Source organism: Zonotrichia leucophrys, chromosome 3 (genome assembly GCF_028769735.1).
Source record: "Zonotrichia leucophrys gambelii isolate GWCS_2022_RI chromosome 3, RI_Zleu_2.0, whole genome shotgun sequence".
Lineage (NCBI taxonomy): Eukaryota > Metazoa > Chordata > Aves > Passeriformes > Passerellidae > Zonotrichia > Zonotrichia leucophrys.
Window position 1 is genome coordinate 86,273,512 of NC_088172.1, and position 26,784 is coordinate 86,300,295.

At 42.6% G+C, this 26,784-nt stretch overlaps 1 protein-coding gene across 13 annotated transcripts in view; it reads right to left on the minus strand.

The window, feature by feature from the left end:
* ESRRG (estrogen related receptor gamma) overlaps nt 1-12,773 on the minus strand; it is a 371,470-nt gene extending 358,697 nt beyond the window's left edge. For 8 of the 13 annotated variants that reach the window (XM_064709123.1, XM_064709127.1, XM_064709122.1 and 5 more), the window contains exon 1: nt 11,955-12,097. Coding sequence is in view for 2 of the 13 variants with exons in the window: in XM_064709114.1 (XP_064565184.1) it covers nt 2,497-2,594 (98 nt within the window). In the remaining 11 variants the exon portion in view is untranslated. Of the gene's footprint in view, nt 1-2,496; nt 2,770-10,957; nt 10,963-11,954; nt 12,098-12,625 lie in introns of those variants that run through there. The other 5 variants (XM_064709126.1, XM_064709132.1, XM_064709114.1 and 2 more) reach the window with 5 other exon arrangements.
* Between the last annotated feature and the right edge of the window lie 14,011 nt (nt 12,774-26,784).

Sequence of the window (26,784 nt, forward strand, 5' to 3'; positions counted from 1 at the left end):
CACCTTCCTCACTCACAGAAGCAATTGCCCCCTTGGTCTGGCAAGGCAGATCAGAAAAATAGGGAGAGCAGGATTTCTCCTGCATCTATCTATGCATTTGAGTGGCAACTCGCGCTTGGCTGAGACTGGTCAGCTGTAAGAGACTGATGAGAATTGTCTGAAATACTTCTGGTTGAAAAATATATAAATCAAAATTACTGGTAAAACAACAGAGATGTATGTGACACGTATGAAATATAGAAACAACCTAGAAAAATAAAAATAACCAAAGTTCCAGCCTAGGACTCTCACAATATAAGTTTTCCAAATAAATGTCATAAAACACAAATACACAAAACAGTAAGCCAGTACACTGCAAGGGGACAGCGTTCTGCCTAGAGAACAGTAAGGGTTAATTTTCTTGAAGAAGTTTAGGGGGCCATGAAAGTTGTGAATTTAAATTCACACCAATTCAAAATGTTATATTAAATAACACACAAAGTTAATTTTGCTTGCATTTCTTTTTGACCACTATTCCTATTCCAGGTTCCTCCTTACAAAAGACAGGCACATCAAGGAAGCAGCACCCAGAAAAAAAATTAAGGGAAAAACATCAGTGGAATGCAGCAGGTTTGGAGGAGAGACACATTTATGCAGAGAAAGTGCTTAAGCAGGGACATTGGTGCCTGTGTCTATGGGTACACAGAGAGGTTTGGTGAGCGCATGCCCGGGCAAGGAGGATTTGGTTATGGTCAGAATTTGTGAGTGACAGCCATGTGACAGCTGGGAGTCAGCAAAGATTTTGTAGGGATGGAAATTCCTGAGACAAGACACACGACTGCTCATGCGATCTGCATGTGCCTATCGTCATGCTATATTATAATAGCTGACACCATGGTTTACCAGTTTTCCATAAGAGAGGCTATAAATTAGGAAAAGGATTTGAGGCACATTGGATGAGAAATTAAAGTCATAACATTTAAAAACAAAGGGATAAATAGAACTTCTTTTCATGTTATTGAAACAAGCAAACAAAGATTTCCAGTCAAACCACACATCATTAGTAAAATCTGCATTTCCATTATTTACCTTTAGTGACAGGTTATTATTTCCTGAGAATATATTTTTTTCTTACTAACTTATCTTAAAAGGTCAGAATCCTACAAACATACTTAATTTTTAGTATGGAATAACCCCACTGATTATTCACGTACTGTAGCTATTCCTACACTTTCAGGATCAGGGCCTAAGTCACAATGTACAATTAAGCAGAGGATTTTCCAAAGAACTGTTTCATTTGCCCTTCTGGAGGTCTTACACGGACGTGAAGCCAGTGGAGATGTGCATTTAAATCAAACCTGAAAAACCGAAATACTTTCCCTTTAACACTGAATTCAAGCCAATACAGTATCACATGACCTTTACCGTAATTTCTATTAAAATAATTTCATGTCTGGTTGCTTCTGCTATCCTGGCTCATTTGTATTGTTTACAACAAGTCATTGCTCTCGACAGTTAGTGGTGGCTGAATCCATGGTTACCAGTTTTTACATTCACTGGTTAAATGGAATGCAGCTCTTCAGTGGGGTTTCATGGAGAAAGCTCTTAAGAAATCACAGTCCAGCTATCAATCAGGCTAACCTGAGAGAAATTAATCTGATAAGCAGAAGTATCGCTGTGTATGAAAAATTTATTGAAAGGGAGCTCAAGGCATTTATTAGTTGCAGTTGCCAAAGTGGACACGTTTGGGTCAGACTCAGTACAGGGAAGACTTGGGTTATGAGGTCTGTGTCTGACATTCATCCATGTTGTGCCTCCTCTGGCGCTCACTGCTAATACAAGCATACTGTTCAAGGGTTTAAAAAAAATAAAAATCTCAAACACTTATTTCACCAGAAATGTGCTCGGAATATAAATAGTGCTTAAATACAGGTTTAACCAGACTGCAGTCCCGTCAAAGTAACTTAAACAGACACAGACAAGATAGTAAAACACAAAATAGACAGCCTTGAGTAGAATCCAATTAAGACAAAAAACACCCCAAACAGAGCAGCATTGCTAACGACTAAATTAAGCCTGCAAACAAATATATTTTATTGCCACCTAAAAACAATACGGACTAATTCCGTTTGCCTTGTTATTTATAGTTTGGCGTAGGGTGGGGTTGCCAAAATCAAAGAGCAAAGCAGAAACTTATTTGCAAGATGGACCCCCAAATCCTTTAAAAATGCCTAAAAACATTAAAAAAGTTCTTTACAGTTTGATGGCTAAAATATTTGTCCCACAAGCTACATGACAGCAACAAATAGTTAAATCAAACATATTACTACCATCTCATCTACTGCAAAGTCACTGTATCAGAAGCCCGAATTGATTTGTTTCCTTAGAACAAATTGAAAATGAATGTAACATAACATCCGAAAAAAGAAATCCCTCCTGCTCTGCTAATCGGATATTGTATAATGGTTGATTGCAGCTTTGCACCGTGCTATTGTTGCCTATATCATACATACTTACAGGTTCTGGGTTCTTCCAAGAGTTTGGTGCAGTTTCAAGGACAAATGTCTTAAGGAAGTCTTTCTACTGTGCAGCAGTGATCCTAGCTCTGATCTCATTACATGAGCAAAGTGCTACTGCTGACAATATAAAGGAAACTTCCTGCGTGAAGAAGAAATCTTGGAAAGTCTCAGGGTTAAAAAGGCTGCTTAAATGTGCTGCTTGATTTGCTCCCTAGTTGTGTATACACAGTAGCAGCTGATCTCTGTTTGCAGCCCTGCAGAAAGAAACCTTTGCTGAAAACCAATGGCATCACATTTCAGCGGAGCTACTGCCAGGCTCTGGAGAGCAAAGCAACCCTTGACAACTTCACCCACTTCAAACCACCGGCATTTGCTGCATGTCCTGCAGGACTTTTGAAATGGAATATTTGCTGCATTACTTTTATTAATGCCACTCTGAAATCCTACATCCCAGGCAGCCGTGATACAAGCAGAAGTCTCCCTCACTGTAATAGGAGGTTCTGACTGTGTCAGGACTGTGAACTGCAGAATTTGCCACAGTATCTTTTGCTTTGTCTTGATTGTGGCATTTGCAGATAAGAAGCAGTTAGCTGCACTCAAAAGCATTTTCTGCCTTAGAATTTCTAAATTAAGTGCAACAGGCATCCTGTTTATCCTAAATTAATCCTGAGCCTGCCCTGCATCAGTCACGCACTGCTCAGTGCTTTTTTATCTGATTCAGAGTACAAATCAAAAGATTTGGGGAGTGGAAGGTGGCTCGTTCTTTTCATTTAGTATTTTATCTAGGGTCAGATCTAGCCTGGTCCCTGTTGGACTAAAACCATGGCGCACGACATCCCAAATTCTGCAAAATTCGGTATTCTGACCAAAGCTTCAGTGCGGCTTCAAATATCTGTTAGTGGCCCCTTAGCTCCTGCCTTGGCCCTCCAGAATCAAACCAGGGATGGGCAGAACCTGCACCAGCTTCTGCAGCTCTTACTGCTGTCCAAGCAAACTGGTAAGACCAGAAAAGCAACATCTAAAAAGAATACATCTACTACAACTATTTCAACTCTTAACTGGGAAGCAATACTCCAAACACATTCTCACATTTGATGTTAAAGAATTATCAATAATTAATTCAGATGTAGCTGTTTCACCATTTTGCCCAGGGTGATTCTCCAAAGAGCAACTGGGACCACACATTCCCCTGGCACTCAGAGCATGACCGTAGAATTTGCATGCTGCTTCCCAAACAGGACCTACTTTTCTCTCCAGGATAGCCAGAAAACCTCAGAAACAAAATTTAGAAGAATCCCTTTCAAAAGTGCATCATTGCTGGGTTTGGTTAGAAGGAGTTGAGTTTTTTCCTGGGCATTTGTGAAACTGATTAATCACCATCCTTTTTTCCCCTCAGGCACTGTGACTATTCTAGCTACTAGTATATTGCGTGTTATTTCTTTAATATTTTGAACTTTATTCCAAAGGGCAGAAACCAAAACTGACAGTACATCAAGACAACATGCTCTGTGATTCAAACAGCAAAATAATTGAGATCCTGTGCATACACAACATCCAAGTCTGTGTATGCACGTTGCACACATGTGCACACACTCATTCACAAGCACAAACAAGTGTTAAGGGCTTGTGGCCCAATTTTATGAGACACTCATAGTTCATGTCTTCACCTCCCTTCAAATTAAAAAAGGTAAGAAGAAGCAAAATCTGATCAGTGAAACATCCAAAATAATTTTTGTTAAAAGTAGGCACCATTTACAGGAGGGTACCATATTGATTCAACATGCATTTCTCCCAGATTTGTCTCTCTCCTTTGGGAGAAGGAACCTGTCCACCCCGGTCTGGGTCACACTAGAGAAATGAAAGTGCGTGGTGGCATCAGCAGGCTTAATTCTACTCTTTTCCCTCAAGGGACACTGCAAGGCAGCGACTCAAAATCCTGGCTATGAGGCAGGGCTCCCTGTCCGCCTGCGTCACCTCCGACACGTAACCTCACCTTTCCCTGCCTAAACTCACACCACCACATTGAATGCACGTTGCAAAAGCACAGCTTCTGTCCCTCTCTTGCTCAAGCTGTGAGGAAGGGATTGCATGCTTGAGAAGAGTAAGGACTAAAGCTCACAGCTGTGCATCCTGCTCCCAGAGGTGCCATAGGAAGGGCCACGAGTGACCTTGAACCGCCTGCTCTCTGTGCTCCAGTGCCCAGCCTGCTGCCCACACTGCACAAAACTCACTCACAGCACTTGTCCACCTGGTCCCTTTTGACTCTAGCATAGCAAAAGAGGGTTTTTTTTCTGTTGGAAATTCAGAACAGAGTAAAATAAGTTCTTTTTGCCAGGTGAAACTCAAGGAACTAATTTAAGACAAGTAAAAAAAATTAAAATCCCAGTGGAAACAGGAATTTCAGTGAATGAAGTTTCCTCCTCAATAGCCTCTAAATACCCAACCGTCAGCACAGAAAAGCTGAGACTTCTGAATGCTGCATGAGCAGTAATATGACCATATCCAGCAGTCCTGCCCCATACAGACCCACTTGCTAAAGCTGGGGGACATTCACACTGAGTTTGACTCCACTCCTCTTTACCTCTCCTTATAACTGTGCCCCCTTGCCACAGCTGGGTCAATACAGATCCAGGGACACAGCTCCTTCAGCTACCTTCTTTTGAAAAGTATGCACAGGTCCTGAACATGGACAAACTGGAATTGCAAAATCCTTCTCCTCCCAGCCTTCCCAGATACACCTCAACCTGCAGCACCCTGACTTCCTTTTTCTCTCCCTTCTGATTTTCTCACTGAATTTTGTTTTCATAGCATTGTATACAGCAAGGAGAATAGTAACAATTCAAAGCCTATTTTCCAACCTTCAGAGGGCAGGGTAAAGTAGTCTGGCTATTAAGGCAGGACGGCAATATATATTCAGGGAGGATGGGGAGCAAGAGCTAGGACAGAAATGAAGGGGAGGCTGACCCTGAGCTAATGTGATGTCAAGAAGCTCTAGGTCTCCATCCATCCCATCCCCAGTGGAAAGGGTGGCCCTTGGAAGCCAACCCCACTGCCTGCTCCTCTAAACTCTAAACTAGTACAGGCATCCAAGATGGGCCATGCCCTGTCTTCCTGACGTCTGTCACTTGTAGCAATTTAGAAAGCTTGTTTAATTCATGACAGCCTTAAAATTCACACATATCATCAAGAAGACACTTACAGCTAATACTACAAATGACTAAACCAGAGCAAATTCTCAGTTTTTATACAGATATTTGTTTTAGATTTTAAAACCTAGTTTCCAGCAGTCAAGTAATAAGAGACATGCTTTCTCATTTAAAAAGAGATTTCTGGCTCTTGTAATTAAAGAGGAACAACTGAAGGTAACTGCGATGAAACAGAAGTCCAGCAGAAGCATAATGACACTTCTCAAGTCACACCTTTCAGCTAGTCTCAAAATTTTCAATAAGCAGTATCAGTTTTAATTATCAGTCTCAGACTCCAACAGTACACAGAGACTCCAAGAAACATATCCTACCTGTTTTATTCAGACACTTAGGACTTTGCTTAAATATTAAGTCTGACACTGTTCATCTAGACCTGTCTGAATTCCTGCACAGGTCCCGAATGTGTCCTTTCCTCCATCTATCTATGCGCAATAACTGTGACTACAGGATTTTCTTTTTAACTTTTAAATGCACATGGATCCTAATCAACATATGGAATACCTTCTGCATTCATCACAAAACGAGTGGCTAAATTCTTCTCATTGAAACTCCTCCATAATAGTTGTTTTTTCCTTTTCATCTATCATGACTTTAAACGAAAACTAATGCAAACATTGGGAACTGTGTATGCCTAAGCTACTTGCTGTTCCCATTAGATGCTCTGCACTACTCAGTCATTCAGGATTCTCTGCCCCATTGTATTAAATATGCTCTCTTTTTTTTGCTATGAATACAATTAAAATTGTTTGGGTTTTCACACTGTTCTTATCTTTTATTTGCTCTCTAAAATATCCAGCATGCATTGAAACCAGTATAGGTGATAATATAGATCTAAATATCACCGTAGAGGCATCATGATAAATTTGACGTCGGGGATAATTCATTCAAGGTATCTAGATCCAATTTAAATTCTTTTCCAATCTTAACTGAGCCTTCATAACCAGATGAACTTAAACGAAGGTGTACAACTTCATGCTATGCCGGTAAACCACCCTAACTAGGAAATAAATTTTCAGTGATTAAGTTGAATTGTTCATACAAAACGCCAGCTTCAGCTTTTCACCCATACAAAATAGCTTGGAAAATATATACTGCATGTGTTTATTATAGCTACAGTTGCTATGAACATCTATAACTCTCCAACAATTTCTTTGATTTATGTTCAAAAACATACAGGGCATGAAATGATGCCTGCAACCTTACATTTCCCTCAAGAACATTGTGGGGAGAAGATATATTCCAAAACATCATGTTAGATTCCTTGTTATGTCTTCTTTTTAAAATAAATGTATGATAATCAATTACACATGCTTCAAAGCAACTGCCACTAGATTCCCCAACAGAAAAGCTGTTTGAGAAAAGTTCCATTTTCTTTCCCCTAATGGTCAAGTTATAGTAAGAGATCTTGTCTAGATATTAAAGGAAAAAATGTATTGTAAAGGATAGGCCTTGCTCCACTTGTATATGCATGCACAGGTTTGTGCTTGCCTGGACTTGACTTAGAACAAGGCTTTCAGAGAAGTAACATCACCACTGATCAACATGCTAAAAACGGATGTGTGTGTGAAGATCCTGCACCTAATCTGCTCGTCATTTATGCTTGTAGTAATCCAAATGATGTCAAGAGAATGACACAGATGATAAGTTAATGTATCAGGCTCAACTTCCCTTTCAACCTCAATATGCAAAACATCCCTTTAAGAAGTCCACCCAGCTGTAGCCTCCACTAGAAACAGAAACCTGCAGATGTTTATAGGAATATCAATTAAGCTGAATGGGAACTCCGCCATTAACGCTGGTGCATGTAAGATCAGACTGTGCAGATCTGCCTGAACTCCACACAGCGGCTGAAGTGCACATTTTCTCTGGGGTATTGAGGCCAGTGGGTTATATGCCATTACCAGGTGAGCGTAATATGGATGGTATTTCCACAGTCTCATGGCTCTGGCATAGGGACAAGAGCAGCATCCCCAGGCAGCACCCTTGCCCACAGTGGGAAGACAGGAGCAGCCAGGAATGCATAGAGCGCATGGACCACCCCCAGCACAGAAAAGATCAGGACCTACTGTCTGCCCTGCTTCAGGTAGTTTGTGCTGCCTTCATCCCAAACAGCGAGCTGCCATTCCCTGTGTCCTGGGCATTTAATTCAATCCTTGGGTTACACTGCAAACTAAAGAGCTGACAACCAATATAGAAAACTGGACTAGAAACTAGACGGTAAAAGCCCCTCTAAGGAGGACTGGCATCTGCTAACACTGAATTTCCAGCAATTATGGAATAAGGTGGATGTGTGACTTATTTTATAGCCCTGTTCATCCCTGTAAGTGTGCAAAATTTGCATGCCAAACAGGGAGATGGAAATTCTACTCTTTTTTCCCCTCCTATTTTCTTTGACTCAAACCCTCAAAGAACGAAAATTCACAGGAGGGGAAATACAGGCTTGCACCCTCTTTGGCCCCCAGTGCTATTTTATCCATTACTAAGGAAGCCAAGGAGGAGGAGGAGGGGAGAGGACTGGACATGCGCGCCTACCGCACATGCAGTCCCAGCAAGATAGCATCAACAGTTGTTCTCCTATTTTCACAGTGGGAAATAAGCAGGTACTAGCTGTATTGGAATAATCAGAAGGAATCTAGGTCAAAATCAAAGCAAGACTGCTCTGTCCATTTCACAAAACTCACATGCAAACACAATACCCATGTAAAAACAAAGAAGTTATTTGTAGCAGTTATTTCTGTTAGGTTTGCTAAACAAGCGTGCAGACATTGGCCTACCTCGAGTAAAAGGCACTATTCCTTCTCTGTGACTTCTGAAAAGGCATTCAAAATCAATATAAAATTGCAATATTAGGAAATTTTATAATCATTATTTCAAAAAAGCAGACTTGAAAGGATCTCTTGTTCATGGGTAAATCTTCAGTTAGTTTTTCTAGTACCGGTGGTTCAATCGAAAGATTCGCCAACTGCCCCCTGGAGAAAACTGAAGATCTGCATTTAAATGGAGATATAGTATTTCCAAATGCACAGTACCTGCAAGGCAGATACTGTCAAGGTTTCTTAGTCAGTGGATCTCAAATTGTATTAGGTACATTTCAGTGCCATAACTATCCCCATTTCGTAGGACTGGGGGTATTTCCATATCATTTTTTTCCTGTATGTGGGCTTTGTAATATTTGTCCTGGTAAGACAAAATGAAACCCCCATCCACAACAAAGCCCTCACATAGCAACAACAAAGAATTAAAACCTTATGCATAATTTTCTGATGGGGATGATGAAGACTGTATTAGATGGCCTGACTGAAAATCTTAAATAATTGAAAACTCTGATGACTTAATAGAGTAGCGAGCTTGGTTTACAATGCAGCCAATTTAGAGCCATAAAAACACCGTGTAAAATGTTTATCTTGTGGTTGACCATTACATATCCTATTTATTATTCCAAAGTATTTCAACAGCATTTTTCTTCATCAATGTGGCTGCTGGCATTTAGCACCCACTCGCTCAATTCACGTGATTTTCCTGGAACAGCTTTAGGAAAAGAAAACAAAAAATTAGCAGATCACTACAAAACTGCTCCTTGCTACTATATGCCTCTTTTTCACATTCTGACTTGAACCGACTTCATGTGCTGCAAAATACGTTTGAAACCACCAAGGCTAAAATATAATAAATCAAAGCCATATTCGTGAAGTTAAAAAGACTGGTGCAACTACTGATCCTGCCACATCAGAGAACCAAAAAAAAAATCAAACCTCATGAATACTTTGTTGCTAATGTACATGAGTTCAAAGAGCAGTGTTCCTCTTAGGAAAACATCTTAATTTTCATATCAGAAAATCATCCTAACCTTCCAAAAAAGTTTTTACGATTATGCAAGGAAGGCAGAGAGAAGGTTTAGAGTGCAAAAGACACTCGTGATGGGTTTCAGACTCGCAGGCATTAGTCCAGGCAGCCTCTCGCTGAAATTCAGGTTGCAATTGAAATGTCCCTGTAAACAAGGTTACTGCGAACGGCCCAAGATATCCTTCTCAGCAACACCTTCACCAGGAGCCCTTCAGCTGTCTACTTAGTTTGTTATACCTTATCTCACAGCCCTGACATCCTAATGCCGATTCAAATTCGGGATTCAAAATGAAAGACGAAATATCTCTAAGATCACTTAATATTGAAATACCATTGCAGTAATAAGTGGTGCCAGGCTGGAGATATGGATATAGTACTCTAGTGGTAACCTTTTAATTTCTGACAAAATACTGTGGAATAACTGTGATACTGCACAGACAGTTAATGCAATTGATTTGTTTTCCTTATTTTGATAATGAGCACACTGAATGTCGTGCTTACCTTCTCCTGCCCCCGGCACATTTTTAAAGTCCTCTAAAAGGAGACTTGCCATATTCCTGTACAGACATGAAACACCTCACACCACGGAGCCCCCCCTACCAGCACGCTGAACCCCAGCTACCCTGATGCTCCCAAGACAAGGAAGATCATAACCATATGAGTCGCTTCGTCATTCTGTCTTTGACTATTTTCAGTGGAAATGCAGTGCACGTACCATGTATAATCTAATGTAGGTTATATTGTAAACTACTCCCATTCTCAAAGTGAGGGTAGGCATGCTACACCAGAACATTTTGTCCTCTGAAATAAAACAGGGGAGTAACGATGAATGTATCAAGCAAGTTTTGTATGTTGTATTTTAAACAGGGTAGCTAATAAATGCCTAAAACTTTGGTGGGTTTTTACAAAGGGCACTTGAATTTCCCTCCCAGTCACAGACACTGACAGGCTGAAGTGCAGGAGGGCGGGGGTGAGACAGGGGGGTTGTATTCTGCTTTTCTGTTGTGCTTTGCTTACTGTTAGAATATCCTTAATAGTATCAAAAGACAGGATTCCAGGGGTAGGGGTGCAGCGGGACAATACAGGGGAAGGAGAGAATTACAGGAGAGAAACCCAAGCTGCTGAGTGCCTCCCTTCCCACACTACCATTCACCTTCATTTTCGTCTCCTTTATATTCTACTCATTTTTACTTGCCTCCCCCATTATTTAGTCATCTCTTAAATGCAGTCCTCTCTTTTCTGGAATCACGAAAAACATATTAACTAGAACCAGGAGACGGAGTGCATCCCCTGCAACACTTCAAAATGTACCACCAGACCAGTCATGCCTTCATGGCATTAATGACCAGGGGAAAATAAAAAATAAAATTAATTTTAAAAAAAATTACAAAAGTGAAAAAAATTCCTCACCGCCAGGTCCCACTCAGACCCCACAGGCAGCCGCTTCCCCAAATGCCCCCTCCTCCCCACGGCCGGCGCTGGGAGGGCCAAGTGCCGGGAGGAGCGGGCAGTGCGTGGACTTTGCTCACTTTCCTTGCCCCTGCTGGTCCCGGCACGGCGCGGCCCCGCCGCCTTTGTGTGCGCGCGTCCGCCCGCGGGTCCCGACACCCGGCGCGGAGCGCGTCCCGCGTGGGGCGGCCACGCCGCCGCTCCCGCCCGGCAGCGCAGCGCCCTGACCCCCGCGCGGCGGGCAGGGCTCCCCCGGGCCTGCTCCGCTCCCGCACAAGTGTTCCAGGAAGGAGCGAGCGGCGGGGGAGGCAAGAGGACGGGGACGAGGAGGGGCCCCCCCGCCGGCCTCGCCCCGCGCCGCGGCCGGGACAGTTCGGGGCTGCCGTGAGGGCACGGCGGGGGGCAGGGCGGCACGGGCAGCCGCGCCACAGCCGCCCGGCAGCGCGCCCCGGCACCGGCGGGCACAGCCCGCTGCCCCTGCTCCGCTCGCAGCCGCCGCAGCCACCCCGGGACCCCGGCCCTAAACTCTTGCTTGGCTAAAGCCTCGTCACTTTCCCGGCACTCCTGACCCTGGGCGGGAGGGGGACGCACACACACAAACCGGCGGGGCAGATCTGTCAGCAGCCAAAAAATCATTCTCTTTCCCTTCTCCCCCCCACCCTCCACCCCCCCCCCCCATATTCACCAGGGCCAGTAATTCTAAATAATTGTCCGAGAGGCGAGAGCCACTGAACGCCGGGTGGCCGGTGCTGCCGTGCCGCTTTTTCCAAAGCTGGGTTTTTTGGGGGTGAATGACTCTGAGCAAGTGCAATTGGCAAGGGCTGAAGGTGGAATGGGGCGGGGGGGTGGGGGGCAGAGCGCTCCTGGCAGCGGCTCATCTCCAAGCACAAACATGCCCCCCATGCAATGTCAGCTGGCGGGGGTGCGGGGGGGTGCGGGGTGCGGGGGCTCGCTTTACCTGGTCAGCTCAGAACCGCAGGCAGGTTAATCAGGTGAGTCGTCGGGGATTTTAAAGAAGCCGAAGCCGGTTTCTTTGCTAGGAAAGTCTACAACACCATGCAGGGACATTGCAAAATCTTTACACACGCCTCCTTTAACTGGGCTCCCGCGACCTCCGCCGGCGAGGGGGGAGCCAGCGGCGGGCGGGAGGCCGAGCGGCGCCGCGGCGGCGGCGCGGGGGGCGCGGGGGGCAGCGGCGGCGGCGGGCGCGGCCCGGCGGGCGGACAGCGGCGGCGGGCGGGCGGCGGCGGCCCCGGTCCCCGCGGCCCCGGCCCCGGCGGCGTCCCCGCGCCTCCCTGCCGCCTTGGTAGCGCCGGTCCGCACTCGGCCTGACCCGGGACGTCACGGCGCCTGCCTGTGTTCCCAATGATAACTTGGCAGGAGCAGGGGGAAGCGGCCGGGTTTTTCCTGGGCTCGTTACCGGGTACGTGCACGTTTCTTTCGCATGCGGATTTTTTTTTTTTTAATTTTTTGGTTTTTTTAAGGCGCAGTAACGAAAAGCCGGGACAGGAAATCCGGGGCGCGGCGGGGGCTGCCGCCCCGCGATGGTGGCGGCCGCTCGCCGGCGGGCGCGGGGGAGCGGCGGCGCGGGGCGCAGGCATGCGTTCATCTCCGTGTCTTTCATTTTACCTTCAGGGTGACATTCAGTGCCGGGCGAGCCTTGCCGGTCACCGCCACGTCCCACCTGGAAAAAATACAAACAAAACCACGAAAAAAAAAAAAACAAAACCAACCCAACAAGAACAACAAAAAAAAAAGGCGACTGCCGAAAAGGGGGGATGGGGAGAGAGAAGGTGCCGGCCGCTCACGGCTGGGATGCGGGCGGCGGACGGGACACCTCGCCCAGGGGACGCGGGGACACACGCGCCGCCGGCCGCCAGCAGGCCATGTGCCGAGCGGCCGGCGGGGGCGGGGGAACGGGCACCGCACACACACACACACAAAATCAGTAAATTAAAAAAAAAAAAAAAAAAAAGGAATGCCAGAGGAGGCCGGGCGAGGAGCGAGGATGCCGCACCGCTGCTGGCGTGCAGGCCCGGCGCCGCGCCCCCCCAATCCCCTGCAAGGCTCTGCAGGGAAAGGCGGGGGAGCCCCCGGCGCACAGCGCCCCACGGTCCCGCCGGGAGCCGGGGTGCCCGGGGGGGCTGCGGGCAGGGCGGCCCGGGCCGCACCGGGGCACCCGGCTGCGCAATGGCGTCGCGGCCGAGGAGAGCCAAGGGCTGGCGCAGAGCCTGGCGCGGCTCGGTGAGGGGAGCCCGAGCCATGGCTCCCCACCTCCGCTGCCGGGGCAGCCGAGCAGCTGCTCCCGAAGGCGGGAGGGCTCGCGTTGGAGCAGGGCCGGCCGGGCCTGCGGCAGCCCCGGGGCCGCTGTGAGCGCCGAGCAGGCTGGCAGCGCTGTGCCCGGCCATGGCAGCAGCCACACGCATCCGCTGCCCTGGCTTCGTGTGGTTCGCAAAGCCAGATCCTGCAAATCTCCATGAACGCTCCCACTAAATTCTGAGGGCATTTTCGCGTGTGAGACTTAACTCGCCTGCAGAAGTATTCCCAGAACTAGGCCTCGCTTGAACTATCCATGGCAGCCTGAGTTTAACTGGCTCCTCATCTAAAAACCAGTTGTTACCCACACATTGCATCCCAAACTGCTGCAGCACCACCACACCACCTACTCTGTGACCGCAGAGCGTCCCAGCAGAGCCCTGGGACAAGTTTCCCTCTTCTGTGTTGCTTTTCACACCACCTATTATAATAACAGCAAGTTACAACATCACCAATGCACAGGTAACTAGCACAGCGGAGTCCGTGAAGGGATGCATGTAGCAGGGCTGAAACTAATTTAATTTTTTTGCAACTGCCTCTGTTCAGCCTTAATATTAGCATTAATACTTTCATTTTCCTCATTTAAATACAATAAAAGGGAAAATTGCCTTTGCTTAATATTGTTACTACTCAGGTTTTGCAATTCCAGTTTTTATAAAGTGATAAAGTCAGGGAGAAGTTAGTGTACACCTTTTCTGCTGCTGGACTCAGTGCCCTCAGCAGCAGCTATGGTGGGATCACCTACTGCAGCTGGGAAGAGTTCGGCAATAAAGAAGTCATTCTTGGAATATCCTACAGTCCAAGTGTCATTTTCAGAAGCCTGAAATTGAAAGCACTGGGTTGTGAGTTGTTTTTTTTTTTAACCCAAGCTACTCAGGATGCTGTCTGGCTTGGCTAGAAGGACAAGTTCGCTACACGTTTCTGTTCTGGAATAATTTTGAACTGCTTTTAGTCTAAATTCTTGCCTGTCTTAACTTTCCTTTCTCAGCAGAGTATATTACTGATACATGTTTTTGGTAGACTTGAAAAGCAGTGTGTACAGCTTGATTGTTGTCTGTATTTCGCCATTCATTTTTAAGTGAGGCTCTTTTGATTGATGTTAGGAATTTGTTTGAAGGGATGAAGGGTATGCCAAGATGCTACGTAAAATAGCACCCTACCTCAGCTTACAGAGATTTTTCATTGTGATTGTCACACTTTTAAAAGCGCGTGAGTTAATCAAATTGCTATTTTTGGAATGCACTTAAAGGAACATTAAAATGCATTAATTTCATTAAAATAAATGAGCAGATAGGTAACAAAACAAGTATCAGCCAAATAAGCAAGATCTCAACTATGAAGCCAAATCCAGCCCTAGTGAAATCATCTGAGTTGTGCTTGTCTACAGCACATTTAATTTGGCTTCTGCAGTCACACAGCTGACGCTTTATTTGGTTTTCAGAGGTGTGGATATTAAAAATGTGCGAGCCATGCTGCTTAACCACTGAAGTGAAATTCACCTGGTTCCCATTTAGCTCTGCTGTGCAGTGCTATCACACATGTAGTTCTTGGTGTGCATACACACCTGAGATGCAGAGAGGTATTCCCAGCCCCTATGTCAGTCTAAGGGATGTGAGTGGAATCTGAAGTGAGGGTGTGCTGAGGTGGATTTCAGCAGAGGCTGGTCACAACCAGCTGCATATATGTGCTCCAGTTAATAGGCTGTACTGGAGTCTGTGCTACCATCTCTCATTACTGCTGTTACTCATGCCAGTGAGAGTAAAGGAGGGGTTGGTGTGTCTGTAATCACATATTAATTTGCTATGTAGATATATCCTAAGAACCTCTCAGCCCAGGAAAATTATGCTGGAATAAGGTCGGATGTGAATGTAAAGCAGAACTGTGTTCAGTTTATTCATTCTGGAATGACCGAGTTGTTTCCTGGTTTCACTTAATCCACTTTCAAAGTGGATTAAGGTAATTCAAGAAACTGAATTCTTACACTGGCGCAGGAGTTGTCTACACATGGGTTTAGTTGAACATAATTACTGCAGTGTACCTAATAAGTGTCTTGAAATAACTTTGTGTGTAGACGAGTCCAGAGTCCCACCGGTGAAAACAACAGAATTTAGTCATTTTGTATAACAGGAGGTTAATTTAGCCCAACATTTGACCTACTTCTTTTCTCATGAAGCATATTTAATTCATGACAGGTTTTTTTTCTTCAACGAAATCCCCACAACAGAAATGTATTTATGATCAGTGTCAAGATAGCAATGCCATGTGCACTTCACTAAAAATAAACAATTTAACCAGTATATACTCTAAATACCTTCTCAACTGCCCTAAAGAGGAGAAAAGGTTCTTTACTGGAAGAAATACCAGCTTCTCAATCATAAATATTTTGAATGGGCTGTTCCAACAAAAGGTAAACAAACCCCAAAGCTCTGCTCTGTCCTCTGAGACACAATCCATTTGACTGCATTCTATTCATAGCAATAGCACCCAGTCTGACTCAGCAATATTAGTTCCTGAATGAGGAACCTCACAGACTCACACAGAAGGGTTTGCAGAGCAAGAGGGCCTTCAGGAGGCACCTTAAGAAGAGAGAGCTAATTTGTAGTTTGCTTACAGAGGTCTGAATTGGGGAGAAAATACCTAAAACCCAGGCAGGCTCTCTGCCTCTGCTCTGAATCCGGTGTATTGCATCACTGGCAATGCAGGAAAGTGACTGAACTGATAATGAGAATGTATAAGGTGTTTTGTGACATTGTGCCAAGCACAGAGTTTGTCAAGTATCATTCAGTGTCATTCCATGCCACAGACATCGACTCTCTAATGTGAATGAAGCCTCCTAAACTTTAAATTTAAAACTGTTTGTTGGTTTGCTTTTGTCAAAGGAAATGGCGAGGAGGAGGGGATGGAACCAAAAAAAACACTAGATGAGGTAGAAATTATGTAAACTCTGGTAGTAAACAAGCCAATTTTTTAAAAGAAGCATAAATATAAAAGCCAAATGATACAAACTGCTGACCCTTTAAACATTGACATAGGAAAAGCCATTAAAAGCTATGAAGATGAAAAAATCCAACTTCTACTTTGTGTCAAGGACTGCAATGGGTCACACATTACAGAGGGTAACCTGGAGTCTTCCCTTACACAGATAAAGTAGTCCCAGCTACTCTGTGTAACAGGCAAGGATGCCCACAGGATTCTCATTTTGTGATTACAAGCATGGCTTTGCCCTCCTGTGCTTGTCTTGGTTAAGGATATAGGAAATGGATTTCATCTACAACACACTTATGCCAAACCTGTTTATTTAATTAAGAATAATTCTGGTAACAAAATAAGCATTGACTGAAGAAGGTAAACATGGAGAAACATAAACAAGAAATCAAGTGCTTAAATTCTGTGGTGCTGAATGACTTTGACCATGGGTCTTGATATTAAGGCTCAAATATTAAGCCTGGTATTAAACTCAGATTGAAGGCAATGAGAGTTTTATAGGAACATGCCTGATATGAAATCCTGCTTGAATAAAAAAATGAATTGGATTATTGTGTGCTCTGCTTCCACTGAGAGATGTCTGAGTGTGGGATCCACCTGCAGTCCTGGGGTATCCTGGCTCTCCCCCACTCCTGTCATTACAGGGGCATTACTCATCCAGAGAGGAAGGTGTCCTAAATCCCCAAGACGATTGGCACAGCACACACAAGAGGAAATCTCAGCACTCAGCCAATGCCAGGCAATGAAGGATCCTCTCTGGGAGTTGGTTAGTAGTGCCAATGTTTGATATTTGTCGTAACAACCACCGACTGTTTAGTTTTTTGTTCTAACAATGTGAATTATGCATTAAACATTAATACAAGTGAGTGTACTTTCTTTTGATCTTCAAGCATAATCATTTCTAATGAGAGCTTATACATGAGCATTGAAACAAATCCCTGAGTCATGCGAATTTACATTGGTTTTACTCTGTGGGAAAGATCCCACATGAGTTACTCATGTCTGTAAAACATAACATACTTAGAAGAAAAAAAAATGAGCTTGCATTTGTCTGTTGGAACATAAATATCTGCGTAGACATTTGGCTTGTGCCAAAGTCAGTAATGAAACATTAAATGAAACATTAAAAAGTTAATTTATCAGAGATCAGGATTCAGGGTGGGGCCCTCAACTAATGTGAGATCCAAGTCTACTCAGAATAAGGTCACCTCTTAGTTTCTCCCATCTGGCTTCTTAAAAGAGTTGAGTCTAGTATCAGAGGAATTTGAACTAGCTCAAAGTGAAAGGATCAGAATTTGGCTTGCTTGATAGAGATAAAAGTTGCCAAACTGCCATCACCAAGTTATAATATGCCAATCCATGGCAGGCAAACTGTGCAGTGCTAAGTGGCACCTCTCCAAATGCCCTTGACAGCCAGTGCAGGCCAGACCCACTGTAGAACCTGCTTGGCCATGTTTAATATCTGCACTTCTTAAAACAACAGTCACAAATGGTGCATTCCATAAAAACATAAACACTGTGGATTGTGCAACTGCCAAGACAGTTATTTAAAATGCAAACAGAATTTAAGCCCTTTCCCCTTTGACACACTGCACAAATATTAAGCCAACAAGCGATTAACAGTCTGCACTAAAGCAGCCGTGCTGCGTGTGCAAGGGACAGGAGTGCACTGGGGAAAGTGTACGTGATGGGCCCCACTCCTGGGGCTGCAGGTACTCACTACAAGATTTCCAGAATGCCTCTGCCTTTCCAAACAGATCTCAATGCCAAAGGTTGCAGGAGGTGGCTGTTGGGAAGGTATTATGTTTAATGGCAGATAGGGTCTGTCTATGATTAAGGTCATATCTCAAGAATTCTCAAAAGCCCATTAATGTATTTTATTCTTAATGTGTTAGTGCTAAAGGAGTCCTGGAAGCCAGAAATCCAGGATTACCCCACATAATTCAATGTTTTCACAGGAGGCTACAGTCATGCTCTCTGCTGTTTCCCTTCTCTTGTCTGAATAACCTTAAATACTGATGGTATATCTTCAAAAGGAGAGTGGAAGCAGCCTGTGCATGGAATAGTTTATAGACTGGAAGAAGAGCAAACACAAAACCCTTCATCCCTGAACTTGAATTCTCCAAGTGCTCTGTTTTATATAATGACGGAGGAACTAATATTGTTGCAGTAGAGAAGAAAGCATCCAAGACACTCCATTATGGAACCCCAACACTGTTTGTATTCATTCTCTTCCCTGAGGTTGCACAGCTTCACCTGGCATGTTAAGTTAAAAGATGGATAGGTCAATGTTGGGTCTTAAATAATTTTGGATGCCTCAACTCCATCTAGACCCTGCTTGAAGCCCATAGACATTATCCAGCTTTAAGAGTTCAGTGAGCCTTCTGACTTTTCAGAATGTGTCAGTACATCTCCAGGCACTCACAAAAAGCTGTGCTTGCAAAGATGGGATAGATACAGGTAGAAAATGGTGTACAGGAGCATATAGGAAGGCCTCTCTAAGCATCAGCCAGGGTGACAAAGCATGCTGGCCCATGGGTTCCCAGGCTGTATTCACAGCCCTGGAATGCCTGCTGGAAACACTCCCCTGTAATTTAGCTCATTTGGTGTGCATTAAGGATGCTCATTTCTAGACCCCTGAGTGAAATGTGATACTGAACTCATTCTTCCTCTTACACCAGCAGGCCTCAGGAGGCCAAGAGGCCGATGGGAAGGAGGGAACACCAGTTTTAATCCAGTTGTTCATGATGGAAAACTATGAGAAAAGTGAAAAGATCTTATTCCACAGACCAAGGCATTTACTTATATTTATCTGCCTAACCTCAGTCAGAACCCTGAATTCCATTACTCTATGTGAATGTTATGGTATGGTCTTATTTGGTAATTACCTGGTCAGAGCCACAGACAATATGCAGCCAGTGAAAGCCTGGTGGAGGCATACCAGTTTCTACCAGCTGAGAATCCAATCTTCAATTTCAAATTAAAATATTGAGAAGTTGCATTTTCCATGGCATTTTAGTCATATTATACAGAGGGAAAAAAAAAACAAAGGCAAGAAAATAAAAAATAAAGTTATAGCTATTTATATAACCAGGACAGAAGCAGAACCAATGTGAAATCTTTAGCAATGAAATCGTACATCCAAATTATTAGGTATTTCAGTGTTGGTGCCATTTGGATTACTGCTTAACTTTAGGGCAGCAAGGTAAGCTCATTTTCTTGCCTCTGTCTTTTCAGCCACCATTAGGGCTCCCTTCCCATCCTCCAGGGAGAGGGAGAGAAGTTACACAATGGGTGTTTTTCCATGGGCGGATGTCTAAATGTGAAGGGAAACAATTGAATTTTAATGACAATTTTGAGACTCTTGAAGTTAATTTCTGGGCAGTGCAGAAATTAGTGGGGCTTGCTGCTGCCAAGAGCTGCATGTTCTCCTCTCCTTCTGATGTTAGTAGGATTACAGGTCTCAGCTTTTGGCAGAAATAAGTCCCGAAATAGTAGGTCCTTCTCTCAAAAGGGAGAGCAAGAGACCTCCAGCTGTCAGACCCAACCAAGTGTCAGGGTAGAGCAGTGGCTACAAAAAACAGTGTAACTGCACCATATTTACACTGCCAGAGATGTGTTCTCATTTGGTATTTACAGCATTATCCAGGGTGGAATGGTAAATTTGTTAGGTGCTGCACAAAACATTTAACTGGAAAAAGTTCCTGCATCCAAAAGCACAACAAAAATGATTGAGGAAGGAGAGTGGCAAACAATGGGATATCCTGAGAAAAAAAGTGCACCAGTGATTGCAGCACAGGCAGCCAGCTATAAAGGCTTTTCCTACACACAAGGTAACAATAATTCTGCTAAGGAGGCAAGTTATTTCCTTTTTAGCTATGCTATTTCCACTGCATTACTGAATCATGGTTTGTTAATAGCTTACAGAAGTTTAAGTTTAAAAAGCTTTAGGAACTTTGTCATACCTAAGACAATACATACCAATTTATCAATTTCTATAAAAATACATAATCCAATAGGTTTTGGGCTTGTGGTTGTCAAGATTGGGTTTTTTAATGCCTTTAATAAAGAAGGGATAATTTTGGTCTTGTTTTTGTGTTCTTAGAAGACTCAGAAAGGAATATAATGGGTAGTCCCAAAATCTGTATCTAATTGTTGATGGCAAACTAGAAAATAAAAGATGCTTCAAAATAGTGCCAGTCTTTTAATCTGCTCTGTAGTTGCATGATAGAATGTCAAGCATTTTCACCAAAAGCACAAGAGCCATTACAGTCTTTTCAATTTTGAACTATGCAATTATAGCCTCAAACAGGTCATGGAAGGGTTCAGCCTTCCCCATGTTACCCCTCTGGTCAGATGGCAGCTCCAGCCAAAAGGAAAGAAGAAAAGAGGACAGCCATACCACCTGGCAGTGCCTTTTTGCACAGCAAAAAGCAGGCAGGGGAGGAGGGACCTGGTACCCAGCCAGGTGTGGCAGCACTTCGAAACCAGGCTGCCAAGCTGGAGCTCATCCTCTGAATGGGATTCTGCAGGGGGAGGCACAGAGAAGGTAACACTGGGGAACTGCTTCCCTTGCAAAGATCCTGTGTCCCCATTTACCCTCTCCCATGAGATGGCCAAACGTGCCCCTTATTTGGCAGAAAGTGTTCAGCCTGGTGTTGAGTATGTTACTGTGTCCACCAGTCTGCTACACAGAGTCCAGAAAACATTCAGTTACAGGAGAATTAAAAGAAGCATTAGGGAGACTCACATTACTGACTGATAACAAACCATTTTTTCCTAACACCATTTTTTATGTACTGTATCCAGAGTTTAGCTGTGTCCATTATTTCCTTCTACTCACTTATTTCTCCAAAGGTGATTTTACTTAGATCAAATTTCTGCACTGTACTACTGGATACTATGGTACAGTTCATTGCTCTAGAACAATTTCACTGGTTTAGAAACTCCACCATAATGTTTTGCCACTAGATTTCTGCTGAGAAGTAGAGGCACTGGTTCACAAACACCCCTTCCAAGTCCTTATGGAGCCTTCCCAAGAGCCTGTGTTACCCTTACCAGGCTTGCATGCACCACTAACTCTCTGTGCCCCTGCTCTGAGCCCTTGGGACACGGGTGCTCTGTTAAGACTACAGAGAAAGGAAAAGCATGGCCATGAGCAACAGTCAATCATTTTAATGGCTGTTAATGTAAAAACATATTCCTAACCTTACTTTCTACAGCCAGATACATGGTAGGAGACATGGTTTTGCATGAACCAATTTATTTTTTCTTCTTAACTCTTTTGTATGAGCGATGATTTTTGAGAGATTGTTGCAGCTGTTATGAGACTGCTGCTTCACATTTCTACCTGTGCAGATGGGATATCACATTTCTGTCTAAGTTACAAGACCGCTCAGAGTTAACATCCAGAAAGAGTTTCCTCTATTCCAGCAGTAGTTGCTACTGCTCAGAACAACTCTTTAGGTACAAGTTTAATCGAAATGGCCCTTCACTATTTTCCACTACAGCTCAGGTTTTCTGCCTCAGCTTTTGTGCTGCTGTGAGCCTGTACAAAATGGGATGCTAATTTTCATCCCCCTGCCCTCAGTCCAAGAAGTGCTATGCAAGAGTAATTCCATCTGATTTCACATAATTCTGCACCTAGAAATACAGGAGTTAACAGTCAAGAAGTTCTTTGGGTACTGGAAAGATTAACAGGTCTTTCAGTCCTCATACAGGTGACCACAAGGTACAGGCCTTATAGACATTTGATGAATGAAGGGTTGCCTCTAAATGAAAGCATGGCACAAAGCTCTAGAGGAAATCATTGCAGCAAGATTTTGGGAGTTTGTGAAGGCACCATGAAATGGACATACTTTATGAGGCTACAGCATGTGTGTAGAAGGTATATGCAACCTGTTCTGTATTTCTAAAATGATCACCAACATACCATTGGGAACTTGGGCTTCTGAGAGTCATTTCTCTCTCTGTGCCTTGGTTCCCTTATATGAAAGTCAGGATTATGTCTTTGGTGCCCCTTGGATGAACAGAACAAGTTCCCCTCTTAAATGTCAAGTGTTACAATCAATCACAGGTTTACCATGTCTTTTTCTGCCTAACCATTTAAAACTAATAATATCAAAATAAGCCACTCAAAAATTATTAAAGATTGCAGAAGTCCCAGACTGTGGAACATGAATCTCAGTGATTTCAGTGTGATGGATGGATGTGATGCCAGCCTCAGAGATAAGAATTAGCTTCAATGTGATTTGAAAGATCCGAGAACTCCAGGGACAAATGATTTGTTGTGCATTTTGTGTTAGATCAGGAAAGATCTATGCCAGTCCCAACACTGTCTATTGTTCCTCTCCACTTTGAATATTTTCCTACGAATGCTGCTTGCTGCCTAACAAGCTATCAAAAAAACTTCAGACCCCAGCATTCATTCTGTGGTTGAATTTATTGTGTTTTCCCTCTTAAAGAATTTTTATTTTGAAATATTGATGAAAAATTATTTGCCAGGTAATCAGTAAAGGAACTGAGATATAATGCAGTCATTATAGTCATTCTCACATACATGGGTCTTCTACAAGTGATCCTTTCTTACATAAATGCACTTATGCTTAAGGAAGGTTAGATGCTACATTTTCAGCAATTTCTTTCTTTTACCAAGACAGATAATGTTGGATACATAAAGTTCCTCTTTTATGTGACACTTCCTTTAAAGCAAGTTTGTCCCCTTGAGTAAATTTTTCCTTGGCTGTGATGATATATATACACACACACATCTGTATCTGTCATAGATATCTACATTTATATATCACACTTACTCCACTGCAGGATGTTATTACTGATTGGAAAAAGAAAAACAAAAAGGACAAATTTCTCTACTCAGTGTTTAAGAGTAGTTGGTATCACCAAATTCAGAAGTGTGGATTCCTTTTTTTTTTGCACCTGAATACACCACCCGCCCGAGCAGCACCTGATGTCAGTAGCAGTTCATGTATGTGTGCAGCTGCCAAATCTTTTGATATCCAGGTGCCACTGGAAACCATCATTGGACTACAGTATTTTTTTCTGACATATGTAAAATATTCAATCAGACTAAAAGTGTTAAACACTTTCTACAAAGACATGTTGTAAAGAATTCCAAGTGTCTTTTGAAAAAGGAGTTGCTACCCTGTATCCTACTAAAATGCATACTACTTCCAACATTTTTCAAGTAGGCAAGATGAATATGGAGGGAGGAGGGAAGAAAATTATTCAGAGAAAATTCAAGTTAGAAAGAGAAAAAAAATTCTTATTTATAGTTCAGAGATCTGTGCTATTTTAATTCCTCATTTAAAAAACTATTTTAAATTATAAATTGCAAGCCTATTGCAGATATCTTGCTCTTCTTGCGTGAATACAAAAATATGAAAGAATAAGGTAAAAAAAGTTATTAAATAGTGATTTAATTTGTTCAGAAAGCACTGAGTGATAAGCATCTGCATGGAATTACATAGCTCAGTTCTACTTGAAAATTCTCCTAACTGGAGGAAAACATGCAAGATCCTCACCCATTTTAACAGCCGTCATAAATGGATGTTAAACTTAGCAGCAACAGTTCATTGGCAGCTTCCCAAGACCGGCATCAATGTAATAATTTGTATTTGATATGAACGGGAAAAAAATCATTTTTAGTGCTGTATTTGAATGAAGGTTTGAAATAATTAAACGCAGTACACCAAAGATGCCACTCACGGACATGAGAACTATTTCAGGGGAGAGGGAGGAGGGCAAACTTCCCACTGCATGATGAAAAATATGAAAGTATTAAGTAGAAATATTTCAAGAAATTAAGGCCTGGAACTACAGCTTTCAACAAAGAAGATGATGTCAGTTCTGTGTATTCCTGCACAAGAAAACCAAAGTGCTGGCTGGGATTTCTGAGCATTTCCACAACCCAAACAGTAAGAGGAAGCTGTTCAAAGTCAAGAGTTTCAGTGTTAATTGCAATGAAAACAGATCAGAGCCTTTATCTTAATCAGTTACTTAGAATGAACTGATACTGATTTATCATCTTTTCTCCCTCTGTGTTTAGAGCCAGAGTCACAAATTACTGATGTGTTTTCAAAGTCCCACACATGAACAATAACATGCAATTCTTGCAAATATTTTGAGGGAAGGGATTGCCTGTATTTTGCCAGTGCTGTACTTCAGGGTCATGAGTCACTAAAAAAATATGGAGAAATATTTATTTTTGTGCTTTGAACAAGAAGTCTTTTGTGACAGAATATAAGAGTGGGGAAGTAGTTTCTAAGTTTATTATTACTACTCTATTTATTAAGAGTGACAAACTTTGAAACAGTTGAAATATTTAGATGGAAACATGCCATTATCTCCAGTATTTTCTGCAAATATTCAGTCAACATCCTAATTGTACTCCTGTCCTATATGATGAAATGAGCTCCAGCTCTCTCCATGCATGACATAGCAGTAAGAAAAAAGAAAAAATCTAAATGCTGTTTATTCAGCAACTGAATCTTAGCCAAAATGAACTAATATTTACTCTGGTTAGAGGTAATTTTACATATATAGTAAGCACATAAGGCACTCGTAACATTTGAAAGCCTGAGATTTGCATTATCCTGTAGGCTCTTCTATTTTTTTAGATGTATATCAACAGAATTAAACACAGGCATTTACAGGGAAAAAAAAATTAGTTTTGCTAAGGCTGAGATAAGCAAATAAAAGAAAATAAATACAATGCTAAAGTTGCTAATGATCTATTCTCAACAAAATTCTTACAGTAGCGTGCTCTCCTTTCCTTTCTAGCAATATGTATTCTCTGCAGGGATGTCAAGGGGACCATTCTCTCAATTTTCCTAGCAAGCCAACATCTGCTAAATGCAGCATGACATGCTGTTTACCTTTCTTGTAAACTTGAGGCTTTTCCATTTAAGAACTGTATAAATGAATCAGTATTCATTCACACCTATGCCTAGAAGTATCCATTACAAAGCAGAGAGTGCTCATTTTTAATCTCCTCCTTATTCTGATTTTATGCCACATTCCTTTGCACTGATGCTGTTTGGAATTGCCCTACATATATTAACAAATGCAAGGAAAGTAAAACCGAAAATAATGATGATGTTCCCCTCATTTTCTGCATTTCTTGACAAAGGTGATAAAAATGCAGAGGTAAAAAGTCTTGCCATATATCTCCTTTAAACTCAGTAGTTTAACAAATAGCTACAAAAGAGAAGTTTTGTCCTCTGCTCCAAAAACCAAGATGACAAAAATCCCAAACTATATATTTAGATTTGCCTTCTAAAATCCTGTGCAATATTTAGTAACTTGTATTTGATGGCAGAATTTCCAAGGGAAATAGTAGGGGGTTGTCTGTTTTGTTTTGATTTTTTAAAACGTATGTACATTTCTCATCTGCTGAAAGGAAATCTACCCACATCAGCAAAAAGCACAGGTGAAAAGACAAATTAACAGGAAAAAATGCAACCACCCTTTCTTTAGTGAATGCCTTTGAATCAAAGTAATTTTTATCATGCTGCAGAAACCCTCTATTTGAATGAGCACCCACTAACATCACTTGTCCCTCTAATTGTCTTCATTACTGAGACAGAAGCAGCCTTTGTTGATCACACAGAGCATTCTCTAAAATCCATTTTTCCAATTAGGTTTTTATTCTCTTTCTTCTGCTTTTATTTAGTTTTGAGCACAATTACATCTGTGCTTGGGTTAACTTGTGGCAGTAAGGCATTTGCAGAAGCTGTTGCTCTCAGTAACGTTGGCTATTACTGATTACAGCATTGCTCAAGGCAGATTCCTTGTTCTAAATGGCATTGAACATTTTTACCTGGATATTGCAACACCGCATTATGATCGCTGGGATATAAACAGAGCAGTAAGCAGTGCTGCTGGCCTCAGGATTTAAACAATAAGCCAGGAAACTTGTGTGTGGAGACATAGCTAGAAAATCGAGCTACCACCAAAGCGGCTGATGCAATGTCTGTATCTTTCTCTAATTTGCTACTGACCAATTATTACATTCAACTCTGAATCACAGTCCTAAATAATAAAGGTCAAAGTTTTCATGGACATTTTCTGTGTTTGAGTCGCCACCTTGAAAAAGCTAAAGCTGTGTCTTACAGCTGCAAGGTTCCCAAATTTCTCACGGGATTTTATGCTCGCAACATCAGAAAAAACAAAGCTTCACATCATCTCAAATCAAACCCCATTTCATTGGAAAAATGGGTTTAACCTCTGCCAAAAGGATAGGCTTATTCCTAAAAGTGTATTCACATTTTAAAAATCCTGGTCTAGAACATTTGTTTAGTCAACCCCAATCTGATCTCACCCCTTTTCTCAACTTTGTTAAGTACCAGAAAAAAAAGCTATACAAATTCTGGAAATTTTGCACATCATAATAAACATTTGTGACATTTTTACATAATACAAAACTACTGCACATATAAAATTTTCTTAAATAATTTTATAGAATCTCT